This window comes from Gopherus evgoodei, chromosome 5, assembly GCF_007399415.2.
Source record: "Gopherus evgoodei ecotype Sinaloan lineage chromosome 5, rGopEvg1_v1.p, whole genome shotgun sequence".
NCBI classification, from domain to species: domain Eukaryota; kingdom Metazoa; phylum Chordata; order Testudines; family Testudinidae; genus Gopherus; species Gopherus evgoodei.
The window spans coordinates 58,164,287-58,181,417 of record NC_044326.1 but is presented as its reverse complement, the minus strand read 5'-3'; the positions used below and the strand labels follow the sequence as shown (position 1 = coordinate 58,181,417).

Sequence of the window (17,131 nt, the reverse complement as noted above, 5' to 3'; positions counted from 1 at the left end):
TATTGGCATAGCTATGTTGGTTGAGGTGTGAAAAAATCCTATTCCTGGCTGACATAGCTATGCCAGTAAAAATGTTAAGTGTCGAGTAGCTTTGCTGATGGAAGAGTACTTTTGTTGGCATAGCTAACATCATTTAGAGTAAGTCTACACATAAACCACTATGGTAGTGCAGCTGCATCACTGAAGCACTTTAGTGAAGACACTGTCTACACCAACTAGAGGGGTTCTCCCCTTGGCATTGGTACTCTACCTCCCTGAGAGGTGGTAGCTAGGTTGACGAGAAAATTTTCCTGTTGACCTAGCACTGTCTAACCCCAGGGTTAAGTTGGTTTAACTACATCACTCGGGGTGTGGATTTTTCAAACCACTGAGTGACACATCTATACCAACCTAATTTCCTAGTGTAGAGAGGGTTGCTAACCCTCCAGGATTGACCTGGTGTCTCTGGGAATTGGCATCATTCTCCCAGTGACTACTGAAAGCAATCTGGGGGATTTGTATAGGCTATTTTAAAAAAAGGATATTACATCATGTTGGAAGAAAAAAAAAAAAGTCTCCCAGAATAGCTTCAGTCAGAGTTGGCAACCCTGAGTGTAGACCAGGTCTCAGAGAGGTGATGTTCCTACACCAAACAGGGAAAACTCCTGTTGGTTTATGCTGCATCTACACTAGGAGGCTATGCCAGCACAGCTCTGCAGTGTAGACATCGTCTTACATAATGTAAAGGCAAAGGGTGTAAAAGCATTGATTAGAAGTATTCGGAGCTGGCTGGACTCAAGTCTGGTCTACACTATAGACCTATATTGGTATAGCTGTCACTTGGGTGTGAAAAATCACACCCCTGAACAACCCAGTTATACCAACCTAACCCCCGGAGTAGACAGTGCTATGTTGGCAGGAGCTTCTCCCACCGACATGACTACTGCCTCTGGGGCAGATGGATTAATATGCTGATAGGAGAGCTCTCTCCCCTCAGTTTAGAGCATCTTCATTAAAGTGCTAAAGCAGCACAGCTGCATCAGTGCAGATGTACCAATACAGCTTTTTAAGTCTCTTTGGGAAGCTGGGGAAGATAAAACTGCCAGGTTGGAGATGAGGAGTCAAATAGCACCAGTAAAGGGAGAAGAAAGGGAAGTAACACCAAGAAAAGGCCCAAGAGAGTTTGGAGACCTATGGAGGTAAAAAGGAAAAACATAGGTGGAGAAAGTAGCCGGAAAGTAGAACTGGGTAGTCACACAAGCAGAGTTAGAGGATTAACTAAGAATTGGAGTGAAGTTTTACAAATGAGAAGTTTGTAACATTGGAGGCAGGGAGGAGGAAAAACAAACACTCAGGATAAAACAAATCACAGAACAAATATATGCAAGTATAAATTTAATTTAGTAGAGAACAAGGATCCTGAAGGTGGCTATGGAAAACTGCCTCAAGGATAATTAAACAGAAAAGGGAAAGCAAAATACAAGGTAGACTAAGTCTTAGTTTGCATAGTTCAACAAGTAGTAAATAGTACTTAATTATGTACACAGCACTACCGTGAAATCTATTTAGATAATAAACTCTTCAGTATTCACTATTTAATTGTCAGATCTGTAGTGGACACTGATGTTAGTGCTATGACTCATCCTTTCCTCACACTCTTCTCTTGAGGAAAAACTGCATCCTGGTAAATTCCATTGAACAAGTATGAAATTCTAATACCCTGAAGAGCAACTTATGGCTGTGGTTTTGTCTTGATTGGGAGAAAGTGTAGTTTTCAATCCTGTTGTTCAAACAAGTTAGAAAACCCCTCCTAATGCTTATTAATATGAGGCTACAACAGTCATCTAACAAGCCTTTGAATATGTTAGCATGAGTCTTAACCAGCATTAAGAGGAGTCTTCAATTAATTGAGTTAAGCTAACTTGATTGAGCTAAAATGACAGCATTGCACCTTTTTTGCCTTTAAGATAGATCATGTGAGTATACATATGCTGTGCCGGTCTGCTCAGTACATAATCTCTCTAAATTTAAGGCCAACCTTATAGTTCAGGATCATATATAGGTGTCCTTCACTTGATTTAAACTAGACAGGAGCAGACTTCTTCAGCAACACTTTTACCCTGTCCCTCTAGGCTCAATGTAATAACCTCACTTTATTTTCCATTTGTATCAAAAGAGGATGTGTTAAGCAAACTTCTAACCTTCATATGCTAAATCTTTTTTTTGGTATTAAATTGTTATAATTTAGGCAAACGAATCTGAAGAGAATGTGTAGGTAGGTTTTTATATGAAGCATAGTCAGTGAAGGACTTTGCTTGAAAAGTCCAAATGTTACACCATATGAGTTGACAATTTTTGGAAAAAACACTCACTATTTACTCATGAACAAACTAGGCATTACAGCTGTGTGATCAAAGTAGGAGATGGATGAAATGTTGCACTTAATGCTAAATGAATGGCTACCTAACTAATGGCTACATCTAACTCCTTTGGGCTTTAATTGTCTTTAAGATCAATGTCTCATAGGGTACGTCCAGACTGCCCGCCAGATCGGCGGGTAGCGATCGATCTATCGGGGATCGATATATCGCATCTCGTCTAGACATAATATATTGATTCCCCAAATATGCTCCCGTCGACTCCGGAACTCCTCCAGGGCAAGCGGCGGTAGCGGAGTCGACGGGGGAGTCGTGGTGGTCAATCCCGCGACATGAGGACGGGAGGCAAGTCGAAATAAGATACATCGACTTCAGATACGCTATTTCTGTAGCTGAAGTTGCATATCTTACATTGACCCCCTCCCCCCCCCCACACACACACCAGGCCATAGTTTCAAGGAATTGAGATTTGGAAGGAATATTTGCCACCTCCTTTATCCTCTAATTAAGTAATCTGACAAGTGGGTTTCTTATCAAGAGTCCTAAACTAAATTGCAGTAGGAATAAATAGGAGAGAAATGTATTCTAAAGGTGGGGTTTTCTGTGAGCACTTCTCCACCCCTGGCTCTAAGCATGGCAATGTTAATGTTTGTATTTAACTACCATAGATGTTCGTGTAGTTGCTACTGCAAAAAAAATCTGAATGGTTTTATACAACTGTATTATGTTTCTAATATAGGACAGGTGAGAGCAAAGGAGACAATGTTCACAGTGAGGCTTTTTGCAAGTGATGGGTTCATTAGAAATGCAAGTTTGGGTACTCATCATGTTAAACTTAGTGTTTACATTGCATTCTCAGTGGTGCATAATTTTGTTTTTCTATCCAGTTCAGGTCTCAGGTCAATTATTTTTGTGTATACAAATTTAAGTGAAGGCCTGGTATATCTACTTCAGAAAGCTAAAAATACACCCCATTATCCATGGAGAAGGTTAGATTTTCCTTTACCATACCAGCTGATATTTGAGTAAGTGGCAATCGATCAGTCTAGTGTCTGCTTTTCATAAATGAAGGGCTGTGGCTTTAAGTAATCACTGGCTGCTTGTGCCAAGTGCAGAAGCTGCAATATCTGCCTCTGCTGGGAGAGAGCAGTACAAGAAGTACGGTAACCTGCAAAGCTTGAAGTAAGGCTGAAGCAAGGTCCAATGGAGCCCTTCCTAGTAGTGTCTTATATCTAGCTAGACCAGTTTGGTTTGTGGTGTTGCCAGTACCACCTGTATACCCTGTTACATGTGCAGGGGGAAAAGTGGAGAGACAGAAGCTGGAAAATGGGCTGCTCTAGCAGCAAAATGTGCCTCTATTCTCAATGTGCTGCAACAAGGGTAATTAGTATTTGTTTTATAGTGCTTTTCTGGAAGAATGTCAGGGAATTTCGGCAGTGGCTGACTGCAGGGAAGGTGACATGGCTCCAGCAGCAATTCCTGATGGGAAAGCCTGAATCTTATGATCTCTGCAACATTATGCTCTCCACAGCAGTGGTTGCGTCTGGAGGATTCTGTTCATGAAGTGAACATTGAGCTGTGAAATACCTTTAATGTAGTTATGCTGTGGGTTGTCCTCCTTGAATCTGATTCTTAGACTGTGTTCTATGCAGCAGCTAGTTTCAGGTTTTTTGGCTGTCTTTCGGTTATGGGCAGAATATAAGGAGCAAAAGAGGTAGTATTTTTTTTCCTAGCTTTTAAGTTGAATAACAAGCTGATTCTTGCTTTAAAAAGCTCTAGTTAGTCTTCCTGAATGCCAGCACTACTTGCTATATTTTTATATATTTTCTTTATATTCTGTTTTTTTAAAGCTAGAAGTTAAATCTGAGTATTTTAGCAGTCATTGAATGTATAAAATCTATTAATGAAAAAATGGCGATAGTTTAAAAGTGGATTTTACCTTTCCTTCATAGAAGATTGAGCCTCTAGCAAAGTTTAGTTTTGTTTACATTCAGCACAAAGTACGTATGATGACTAGATCATAGTATAAATATTTAAGTTTGTGTTTGAAAGACGCATGCATCATATGTCCTATGCATGCATTAGTTGAAACTTTGTGGATCAATATACAGTTACACCCATGAGAGGGAAGAAGAATCCTAAATACTAGCATTTAATTGCTGCAAACTAAGATTTAATTGGATTGTTAACTTGGGAAAACTAGGGAGGCTGTTTAAAGAATAACTTCCATAACAACAAAGGAACATATGTGTGTTTGTAACAGCAAAGCTGTTACCCTAAATGATTCATTTCTTGGCTTCTCACTCTTGCCTTGTTTTCCTACAGATAATGTGAGTTAATTATTGGAAGGTGCTCTATTCAAAACATTAGTAACCAAATGTGGGTTTTTTTCTTTTTTCTTTTTTCTTTTTCTTTTTTTTTTTTTTTTTTTTACAGAGGGAGGAAGCACTAAAACAGCATAAAGAGCTATCTCAAGAATTCCTCAGCCTTAGAGGAGAGCTGGGTAAGAAGTTATTTTCCCCAATTTTAGGGGGGAGGGGAGGAAATGCGGCAAGAGTTGTTTTGTAAAGACAGATGTCATGGTATTGTTACAGAAGTCATTAATTCCCTGGCTGAATTCTGTTCAAATGCTTAAATGCTGCATTACTCTGGAGTCTTGACAGCATGACCCTGGGTTCACTGAATTCCTGGCGCTGATCTGACTAAGCCTCCAGGGCCTCCTCAGGAAGCATGTATCTGATGACCAAAACGTTCACTTTCCAAAGTGGGGGGGGGATGTCTTACAGTATGCATATTCCTGTTTGATACCTAAATTATTTGTAAATGGTTTCTAAAGACACTTTCTAGCAAAAGTCTATTAAAACTAAAATGTGTCATACAAATCTATTTTTTTCTCTTACTGGCTTGCGGGCAAATGAGTGTAAAATTACTAGAAGGAAATGCCATAAATCTCATGAGATTAAATGCTTGAGAACTCATCTTCGTGGACAGCTAGAATATTGAAAATGAACTGTAATGTGCAAGGGATAGTTTTGCCAACTTTGAAATTGCATTTAACTGTGTTTAATGGTGATGTCAGTTTGTTTTGCCTTGATCTTAAAGTGGTATTTTGCTCAGAGATTTGTGTTTGAAATGAAAATGTAACTGCAGTTGAGGCAAATGGATCTAATGCTTATACAGTATCAGCACATTTTTATTGTCATAACCTACGACCATAGCATTCTGAAAACACAAATCACCTCTGTGTCAGTTTCAGATACATCATCATCATTATTGAAAAGTTAGAAAGTAATGTGAAAATAGGACCCGAAAGTTGTAAATGGTCTGTCAAAGTTAACAGTGTGTATAGCTCTCGTTACTTGCAGCAACAGCATTATTGAAGGCTTATTTTCCAGTAGTGACTGATAGGATAGGCATTTGTTGGCAGCTACCAACTAACTGAGTTAAGAGCTTAGCTTTCCTTGGGCCCTTGACTCTCTCCAACCATTAACTGTCAGGAAATGGCTTCCCCATCTGTCACAACTGCTTATATCTAACTTACAGTTTTAAAAAATGTAATTAAGCTTTCTGCAACAGTCTCTCTTTGGTGTTGTACACAATTGAGCAAATTATTTCTTTACTGCCCTTTACTTTTATTAATTATACCGAAGAAATTCTGTAGTGTAGGTCAGGGCTTAATAATGAATAATCCCCATCCATGAGCAACATAGTTTTATACCAACCTAACTGCCAGTAGACAGTGCTATGTTGGCAGCAGGTGGATTAACTAAGCTGACAGGAGAGTGCTCTTGGAACATCTTCACTAAAGCACTTCAGCAGCACAGCTGCCTGGGTGCAGTGTTAAGTGTAGACTTGCCCTTAGGGTACTCTTCGCACAACTTCATCAGCTAGATGCAATAGAGTACACTGGGGTTGCATACTTCATAGTTTGTCTGCCAAATTTACTGCACACATCACAGGTTCCATGCATTTCTTAAGCCCCTGTGTGCCATCTCCTTGTCCCTCTTTCGGAAACGTCCTGAAACTTCCCCACCCTTTCCCTCATGCTAGAGGTTCAGGGGGGGCTTCCATATCAGGGTGCCCTATCCTCTTCATGCCAAAGTGTGTGTGCATGCCCCCATTCCTCATTTTGTCTTCACCAATGCATGCCCCCATACCTCTTTCTATCTGGGAGTGTCATCCAGGGTGTTATCTGAGAGGATGAGCAGGAATATTGTTATGCTCAAAGATGTTAATGGGTGCATCAATCAGTTTGATCTATGGGCAGTTGCAAAGGAGCTTGACGCTGTGGCTGTGTTAATTAGATGGGAGGGGCTCTGTGTCCCCCATTTCCCCCTTTTGTTCTGATTTTCTCCATAATTAATATGGCTCTAACCATTGAAGCCTAGAATTTTCCCTGAGATTTTGAAATTGATCAGATGTGGTAGACAGAGAGATTCCTTTGAATTGAGTATAAGGTCTGTGCAATCTTGACCAATAAATGCCAGAAATTTTAACTTCAAATTTCCTTTTTCATCTTTTGCATGAAATGTAATATAAAATGGCAAACTTTAAGAGGTTCTCACAATTTAGAATTGTCAACGTGTGTCTTTTAGCCTTCCTGTTGCTTAGTATGGAAATACATTTCCATAACCTCCCTAAGATGGAAGAATCTCCAACACTGGAGGCTTTAGAGAACTGGTTAGACAATCTTTACCTGTCAGGGATGGTCTAGATCAGTGGTCCCCAACCTTTATGTCTGGCGGGCGCCAGACGAAGGACCGTGGCGGCGGTCAAGCATCCGCCAAAATACCGCTGAATTTTGGCGGCATTTCTGCGAATGCTCAACTGCCGGCCAGGACGCAGGCACATTTAGATGCCCCTGTGGGCACCGTGCCCATGGGCACCGTGTTGGGGACCCCGGTCTAGGTAATATTAAGTCCTCTTGAGGTCCCTTCCAGTCCTACAGTTCTATGATTCATGAACACTAAAGAGTCCTGTTCCCAAAATAAGGCTATATCTACACTAGAAATGCTACAGCTGTGCCACTGTGATACAGATACTTAATACAGCAACAGAAGGGGTTTGTCCATTGTTGTAGTAAATCCACTTCTCTGAGAGACGGTAACTGGGTTGATAAAAGAATTCTTCGTCGTACACTGGGTTAGGGTGACCAGATGTCCCGATTTTTGGGTCTCTTTCTCATATAGGCTCTTACTACCTCCCACCGCTATCCTGATTTTTCACATTTGCTGTCTGGTCACCCTACACTGGGGCTTAGGTCAGTTTAACTACATTGCACAGGGTGTGAAATTTTTCACAGTCCTGAGCAATGTAGTTAAGCCAACCTACCTTTGTCAAGTAGACCAGCCCTTGAGAAACTCTTAATACTGGAGTTTTAGCTTCACACAAACAAGTCTCTTGACATGACATATCAGTTTTTGAGAGTAGTTGAGACAGGCTATCAGATAAACTTACAGGAAAGAAAACCCATCTCTCACTCTGCCCTTCCATTCACATACCTTTTCAGCCTCCTTTCCCCTTCACATTTATTTAGTTAAGAGAATTTCTTTAATCATCATCAGCTCTTTATTAGGGATGGTAAAACCTAGTTTGGAAAAGTGGGTTGGGAGGACAAAACTGGTCTGTATTTTTGTTGCCAATTACTGTTTTTTTTAAAAAAAAAAGATCCTTGTGTAGTTGTCTCCTTCTCAAATGACTCTTCCCATAGGCTCTAGCTGCCTCCCCTATGACTACTAATGGTCTGGTTAGTCTCTGGCTGGGAAGACTGACTTCAGATCTCATTCTCAAGTACTCCTTTTAGATGGGTAGTGATTGGAAAACTTCAGATACTAGTCATCTTGATGTATAATGTTGTAGGGGATTGTTAAACATAATTTCCCACACAAATGTTTCTTCAGTACTCCATTCCCCTACCAATTATGGGAGTGCTACAGTAGGGGATCATTCCATTACTCTTACTCATTGTGGTCTTAATGTGAGATCCAAAATGTTAATGTCCATCAAGTATCAGAGAACTGCAGGTTCTGCTTGATTCACTTGCCTTTTGGAAGATGCCTGTCATGGGGTGTACCACTCACTGCTGGGCTGGCGCTGCCTCCTGATCACTTTGGAAATTTGCTCAAAGCCAACGCCACTGTCTGCAGTTTGCACACCATTGTGCTGACTTGCCATCTGCAGCCCCTCTCTTAGCCTCAGGAACCACTGCGTCCTCTTTGTGACTCAGCCCTCCAGTTAGGCTGCTCTGTTTCTCCCGCATTCCAGATGTGGGAGGTATCACTGTGTAATAGTCCAGCCACTTCTTCAGTGATGAGTGGGGCCCACCCATTACTCTTGGTCCCAGACCAGGGACCCTGTAGATGGCAGCCTCCTGTTGGGCCTCTTTAAGTTCCTTCAATGCTGCTACAATTCCCTGAGCTGCTTTCCCACAGCCCCAACACCTTCTTTGCCTTACTTCTGGGCATTCTGCTACCTAGTCACAGCAACCAGTCAGAAGCTCCCTCTTGCTCCCCCAGTCCTACCAACAGCTTTTCTGTCCAAGGTGCTACCTTCCTGCAGCCTACTAGGAACACAGTCCTCACTCCTTAGGCTCCCTGCAGCAACCGTCCCATCTCTGCTCTGCAGCTCCTCTTATATGGGCCTGCTGGCCCCAGATTGGCTGTTCCCTGCAGCCCTTCTCTAATTGACTGAGCTCCATGGAGCCTCACTGTGCTGCTTGGAGGACTCGCCTCCACTGCTCCTTCTTGGGGATAGGATATGGTAGGACCCTAGGGCCTCCCTTAACCCCTTCCACTTCTGTGTAGAGTGGACACTACATCACAGTGGCTAAATCTTCCTTTCAGCAAAGCATACCTTAATGCAACTTCCTGAATTAAAAAGTGACTCTCTATACCCCGCAGATTGAAAAAAATCAAACTCCTCCTCCTCTCCCTCCCCCCACCACCGCAGCATGTGAAAGGGAAAGGATTTAAAACCTACATGGGAAAACTAGCATGACATTCAAAGTCTTCTGGCTTTTAACAGGTTTTGTTTGAGAAAGTCAGGACCCAGCACTTGTGGATGAGGTGTATGAGCAACATTGATAAGATGATATGATCAACTAACACTAACAGCAGTAGTAGTAGAAAGCCGATTTTTTTCAGTAGATAGAACTGAACTACACTAAGGGTATGTCTATACTACCCGCCAAATCGGTGGGTAGTAATCGATCTATCATGGATTGATTTATCACGTCGGCAGGAGGAGTAAGCAGTGTCGACGGGGGAGCTGCAGCAGTCGACTCACCGCTGTGAGGCTGGCCAGGTAAGTCGAACTAAGATGCTTCGACTTCAACTATGCGAATAGCATAGCTGAAGTTGTGTATCTTAGATCGATCTCCCCCTCCATCCTCCCCACCCCCAGTGTAGACGAGCCCTAACACTCACTTAAGCTGCTTTAAAGTAAGTATTCGAAGTTCTGATATGCAGGATGCTACAAGCACAGTTTAGAACTAGAAAGCCAAAGAGTCTGATGGTCTCAGTTTTGGATATTGATGTGATCATTATGGACACATGTTCAGAGTTATAGTTGTAAGCACACTTTTTGTTAATGTGCATGGTTTGAGGGCCTAGTAGTTTACATTAGGCAGTATAGAAGAACCAACAGATAGATAGATAGCATCACGTGGTATGTGCACTTTGTGTTGTTTTGTCTTAGACAGCTGCTATCTTACACAAACTACTAAAAACTCCTGCAGCACACATTCAACAAAACTTTGAGCCTTGAATTTCCTTCTTTAAAACTGAATTTACTTTTAGCCTGTTTACTTGTCTTACAATACCAAATTAATCTTTCTGCTGAGCTTGTTAAGCAAACGGCCATATTCTAGATTGTCCTTTATCTCTGTTTTCCAGGGTAATTGCAGTTTGTTTAAGGTATGCAGGTGATGATACTCATGATACTAAGAGGCAACTTTCCCCATAACTACTGTATTGGTAGATGGAACATCCCATATTTTCATGTAGGGGATGGTGGTTGTACATATCATTTTTTCCTTTTATGCAATTGTAGCAGTTAAATATGTTTCTGGAGAAATGGTCATGGAGATTGAGGCTATGATTTTCAAAGGAATAGTAATTCAATGGAATTTGGGTACCTAACTGAGCCTTCTTTGAAAATCACAGCCTGAAAGCCTAAACACTGAAACTTAAAATGTAGATCTCTTCATTCCAAGGGCCTAGGTTAGTCATACTAAGCTAGTTATCATGTCACTTTTCTTTTTTTTTTTTTTTTCAATACACAAGCTAAGGACACAAGCTAACTTTCTTCACCTGTAATACAAGATATATTGGAACAAGATATAACAAATAAACAATCTTACACCGGCTAATTTGCCTCTGAAATATGCAGCTCTCCTGCAATACAAAAGATATATCTTCACTTACTCTTCTGTCTGTAACTGAATAAGACCTCTTCCACTGGAATGCTCCCTCCAAAATAGTATGGGATGAACCTGACTCAACATTATCATTGGCCCTTTGAAAGCTGCAATTCAAGAACCCTTTGTGTCTGATGTGGAGGACTATTTGAATATTTCTTGCACAATAAGAGGTGTTTGGTAGAAATCTTGTCCTTCACAGTTACTCTCCGGCAGTTTACTGTATTCTCTTAGAATTAATATTTGCTAATTTGTCTGAACAAGTGACCTTTTAAAGTTGCAATTAAAAAGGGCATTCTTTTAGTGAAGGATTTAATGAATATGTTTTGATACTCAGGATAATGGTATATTACTTGCACTTGTTTAATGCAATTAATATTAACTTGATAAACTTTGCTATCATCTGAAACGTCAAACCTTTTAAAGTATGTCTACAGTTAGACACTTGCAACTAGTCTGTGCCAGCTGACTTAAGCTCATGGGGTTCAGACTGCAGGACTGTTTAATTGCAGTGTAGATGTTCTGACATCAGCTGCAGCCCAAGCTCTGGGAGCCTCCCACCACACAGGGTTTGAGCCCAGACTCCAGCCTGGACATCTATTCTGCAATTAAACAGCAGCCTGAGCCCTGTGAGCCCAAGTCAGCTGGCATGGGCCAGCTGCAGGCTTTTAATTGCAATGTAGACATACCCTAAGAATACAAAAGTAACTTCTAATCAAGTTCTGCAAAACAGTGTAGCAGATAGGTAAAGCATTTATTTTCTCAATTGGTAGTTCACCAAGCACTTGCTAACGGTCCATAGAGAACTGCTTGAACGTATGGTGCTCACTCCCTTTGCTGCCCCTTACTACATTGCATGAAAAGAATATTAATTACTTTTCTGATATTTTCCTAAGTAGTTAATTGCTGTACTTGATTGCCTTGTGAAACCGTCCCATTCAGTGTCACATGAACCACCTCCCTTCCATTCACAATATCTCCTAAGATGGGTTATAAAATATTGAAGCTTGAGAATCCCAGGGCTGGCCTACACTAGGGGAGGGGATTGATCTAAGATACGCAACTTCAGCTACGTTATTCACGTAGCTGAAGTCGAAGTATCTTAGGCCATGGCTACACTTACAGTTTTGCAGTGCTGGTAGTTACAGCTGTGTTCGTACAGCTGTGTAGGGCCAGCACTGCAGTGTGGCCACACTGACAGCTACCAGCGCTGCAGTATGGCCACATTTGCAGCACTTGCAGCGCTGTTGGGAGTGGTGCACTGTGGGCAGCTATCCCACAGAGCACCTCGTCCCATTTTGGCGCTGTGGCTTGTGGGAAGGGGACGGAAGGGTGCGGGTCTTTCCGCTTCCTGTTCCAACGCCCCGTGGTGCTTTGCTACACATTCCGAGCAGTTTGGCGGCATTGTGAGTCTGCAGCATGATTTCTGTTACAAATGGAGCCCGAGCTGCTGAGGACCTTGCTGATGAATGTTGCCAGCACATCACGCATGGCAGTGGAGCTATTCCTTCAGCTGCAAAGTGACAGTGAGGAGTCAGACGATGATATTGAAACGCCTGACGCTCAAGACACTCAATTGCTTGTGGCAGTAACAGACGTGCTTAGCACCGTGGAACGGCGCCTTTGGGCTCGGGAAACCAGCACTGAGTGGTGGGATCACATCGTCCTGCAAGCCTGGGATGACGAGCAGTGGCTGCAGAACTTTCGGATGAGAAAAGCCACTTTCCTGGGACTGTGTGCTGAGCTCGCCCCTACCCTGCGGCGCAGGGACACGAGACTGAGAGCTGCCCTGCCAGTGGAGAAGCGGGTGGCTATTGCAATCTGGAAGCTGGCAACTCCAGACGGCTACCGATCAGTGGCGAACCAGTTTGGAGTGGGAAAGTCCACCGTTGGAATAGTGCTGATGCAAGTTTGCACAGCCATTAATCGCACCCTGCTAAGAAGAACTGTGACTCTGGGGAACGTGCAGGACATTGTGGATGGCTTTGCACAAATGGGTTTCCCTAACTGTGGAGGGGCAATAGATGGGACGCATATTCCTATTCTGGCACCACCCCACCTGGCATCAGAGTACATTAATCGCAAGGGGTATTTCTCCGTGGTTCTCCAAGCGCTTGTGGATCACCGTGGGCGTTTCACTGACATTTACTCAGGATGGCCTGGAAAGGTGCATGATGCACGCATCTTTCGGAACAGTGCCCTGTTCAGGAAGCTGATGGCCGGGACTTTTTTCCCAGAGCGCAAGATCACAGTAGGGGACGTCGAAATGCCCACTGTGATCCTTGGAGACCCCGCTTACCCCTTAATGCCATGGCTCATGAAACTGTATACAGGGAAGCTTGACAGGAGCAAGGACCAGTTCAACTACAGGCTGAGCCAGTGCAGAATGACTGTGGAGTGTGCTTTTGGCCGTTTAAAGGGTCGCTGGAGGTGTCTCTATGGGAAGCTAGATTTGGGGGAAAGCAGCATCTCCGCTGTTATATCTGCGTGCTGTATCCTCCATAATATTTGTGAAGGGAAGGGTGAAAGATTCAGTGAGGAATGGACCTCCGAGGTTTGACGCCTAGAGGCTGAATTTGCACAGCCAGAGAGCAGGGCTACTAGAGAGGCCCAGCAAAGGGCTTCAAGGATTAAGGATGCCTTAAGGGAGCAATTTGATGCTGAGAGCCAACAGTAATGTTTGGTGCCTTTGCTGTGCTCGTTTTTCCCTTGGGGTACAGTATTTACCATTTTCTGCAATAATAAAAACTATTGTAAAAGCCATGAAATCCTTTATTCAAAATACAGTACATAAAAGGGCAAGGGGGTAGGGTGGTGGACTGTACATTCAGAGGTTTGAATATGTCCTGTTTGGATTGCTGTTCAATGTCTGCTGCACTTCAGGATTAATATGCTGCAGCGTCATGGGGGTGGAGTGCACAGGGTAAGGATTGTAGTTATCAGGGCTGGTAGGTGATCGTACAGATGTTGGGAGAAGCTGGGGGTAGTAAGAAACAGGCTGCTGGAGAAGGGTGTTTTGTGCAAATACTGGGGAACAAGAAAGAGAGCTTTGGGAGGGGTGTGGGTTACCACGGTACAGATCTGCCTGCATGGCTACAAGAGACTGGAAAGAGTCAGTTTGGCGAGCCAGGAGGCTTATCAACTGCTTCGAGGTTTTTCTGGTAGCCAATTCCTTTCTCCTGCTTTCTGTTTGCCTCCACTCATGCATTTTCTCTCTCCATTCCTGCGTCTTCCTACTTTCTCTGGCGTACTGATTCATAACTGCTTTGATCAATTCTTCTTTTGATTTTCGTGGATTTTTCCTCAAGTTCTGCAAGCAACAGGCAGGCAGTGATCCGGCTGCATTATTCAAGGTCACTTAAAAAAACATAGATAGAAACAAGTAATACACAGAGGCTACATTGTTTATTATCACACAGTGAAGGAGTTTGTAGACTTTTTGTAGCATCATTCCCACATACCTAACATAGCACAGAGAGGCCACGGAAGCAAAGGCATGGTGAGCAATGGGGCGAGTGTTTCTGCCCCGACTTCACCTGGGAAGGGGAACTGCCTGATGGCTCACTGGGGTTTCTCTGCACTGGGTAGAGGAGGGAGCTGGGGGCCTGCACAGGGGACAGGAGGGAACAGGAAGCTGGGACCTGGAAGGGGGGGGAACCGCGAAGCTGCCGACCTACAAGGGGGGGGGCGGGAAGCTGCCGACCTGCAAGGAAGGGGGGACCGCGAACCTGGCGCCCTGCACTGAGCAGTATCCCTGCATTCTCAACAGGGTTTCCTACTGCCAGATATATCACTGCTGCATGTTACCTGGGAAGAGAGGGAGGGTCTTCTACAGCAATGTGGATTCCGCCCTGGTCCCTATGCTGCTTGCCTGTGTGCAGCAATGGTCCCCCTACCCCTCGTGGCACAGTGGCTCGGACGAGTTAGCCTTACCGGGACAAGGACCACGGTGACTCTCCCTATAAACTTGCGCAAGCACATTGCCCACACTCTGGCTGCAAGTTTTCAAGAGATTACTGAGGCCGATTACAGAGATGTGATGGAGCAAATCAATGGGCTATTCCACATTTAGGCATGCATGCAGGCAGCCATAACCCCAACCCTCCTCTCCCAAAACATAAAATCTGCTTACCCGGAACATGCTCCTCTGCTGCTGCTTCACCAATAACTTCCAGCTGCTGCGACTGGCTAGCCTCCTCCTGGCTTGAGAAGAGCTCCTGGCTGCATCCCTCCTGGGACTCTGGGGTGTCTCCCTCCACCCCAGTAGCCTCACTCTCCACTTCCTCTACACCCTCCCCCACTTCTCTCTGCTCTGAACTCTCCATCGTGCTCCTCGGATTGGCAGTGGGGTCACACCCAATTATGGCATCCAGCTCCTTGTAAAAACGGCAGGTCGTGGGGGCAGCTCCTGAGCGGCGATTTCCCTCACAGGCTTTGCAATAGGCACTGCGCAGCTCCTTTATTTTTACCCTGCACTGCAACGCATCCCGTTCATGGCTCCTTAGCAGCAAGGACTTTGATATCTGCCCATAGGTATCATAATTTCTCCGGCTGGAGCGCAGCTGTGATTGCATAGCCTCCTCACCCCAAACACTGATGAGGTCCTGCAGCTCGGAACTGTTTCATGCTGGGGCTCGTTTGGGGCGCGGAGGCATGGTCGCTGATTTGATTGATTGCACTCCACACCTGGCTGAGCAAACAGGAAGGGGATTTTTAAAATTCCCGGGGCATTTAAAGGGGGGGTCAGCTGAGCCCAGGGCAATGGAGTGTGAAACGATTACCAGAGTGGCTGAAAAGGTATGCTGGGATACCTCCTTATACCCCGGAGGCCAATAAAAGCGCTGTTGGTGTCCACACCTGATGACCAGCGCTGCATCACCAGCGCTGGAATCGCTACACCCGAGGCAGACCAGGTGTACAGCCAGCGCTGCAACCAGGGAGTTGCAGCGCTGGCTGTGCTTTGCAAGTGTGGCCACATCCTGAGTTGCAGCGCTGTAACCCCCTCACCAGCGCTGCAACTCTCCAGTGTAGCCAAGCCCTTAGATTGAATTACCTACCGTCCTCACAGCATGGGATCGACGTCCGCGGCTCCCCCTGTCGACTCCGCTACCACCGCTCCTTCCTGTGGAGTTCCAGAGTTGACAGGAGCACATTTGGGGATCGATATATCGCGTCTAAGTGATACAGCGGGTAGTGAAGACGTAGCCTCAATCTGTTTTGTGACAGTATATACAAATGTTATAATTAAACACACATCTTTCAGAATTCACACAATTTTCAACTTGTCGGATTCTTCCTTGGTCAGATGATGGCATTTTTAAAAACTATTTTGTTTGTGAAAAATGACTCTTCTCCCCCCCCCCCCCCCAAATCATTAGCTCCCCTTCTTAAATTCTTTCTCATAACTAACTTTAGTACTTTATCCCTTTGTTAAAAAGGAGTGAATAAGACCAAAGAGTGTTCTGATGAAATCAAGTTAAAATGCATATAGGTACATGTAATACCTCTATGTTCAATTAAACAATGTATCCTTTTAAGCAACTTTTATTATATATGATTAAGGCTATTTTTAGTAAAAGTCATGGCCAGGTCATGGGCAATAAACAAAAATTCATAGCCAGTGACCTGACTGTGACTTGTACTGTATACCCCTGACTAAATCTTGGCAGGGGGAGGGGTGCTGCTCTGGGGGTCCCCCAGGCCAGCTGCACTGGCAGTTGCTCAGGCACTCCCCAGGGCCAGTTGCCCAGGGCTGCCCGAGCAGCGGACGATGCGGCTGGCCCCAGGGATGCTGTAGCAATGCTGGTGTGGCTGGCTGTGGGGCCACCTGAGTGGTGGCCATTGTGGCTATCCCCAGGGCTGCCTGAGCAGCTGGTTCCTGTGGCCAGCTGCTTGGGTGGCCCGGGGTCAGCTACACTGGCCAATGCAGAAGCCACAGAGGTCGCAGAAAGTCACGGAATCCGTGACTTCCATGACACATGAAGTCCTACATATGATACCCAAAGTACATAATGGTACTTCTGAAACCATAACAGCTGTGTTAACTTCAGTGCTCTTTTTATATTGACTCTCACGTAACACATGGACATTACCAGGGGATCTTAAAGATCTTTATTAGCTGTTTCAATGAATGGAGATTTTTGTAGTTTCTAATTTGCCAGGAGCTGCACACAGGTTTCCCTCTTTTCATCCCATATTATGCTTGGTGCACTCTTGACCAATTGCCACTGCCATTGTAATGCCTTGGGTAGAAGAGGGTAGAATATATGACCTTCTTTGAGGTTCTCTATTTGCATGAGGTGTTCCAACACCTGCTCTTTGAACATAATCGCCCTTGTATGAGGGCCAAGATGATTTT

The 17,131-nt window shown here is 44.2% G+C and overlaps 1 protein-coding gene across 7 annotated transcripts in view; it reads left to right on the top strand.

Moving 5' to 3' along the window:
• Nucleotides 1-17,131, top strand: part of MTUS1 (microtubule associated scaffold protein 1) — a 206,426-nt gene that overhangs the window by 161,862 nt on the left and 27,433 nt on the right. For 6 of the 7 annotated variants that reach the window (XM_030564301.1, XM_030564297.1, XM_030564300.1 and 3 more), the window contains one exon: nt 4,794-4,860. In XM_030564301.1, the coding sequence (XP_030420161.1) occupies nt 4,794-4,860 (67 nt within the window). Of the gene's footprint in view, nt 1-3,559; nt 3,738-4,793; nt 4,861-17,131 lie in introns of those variants that run through there. The other variant, XM_030564304.1, reaches the window with a different exon arrangement.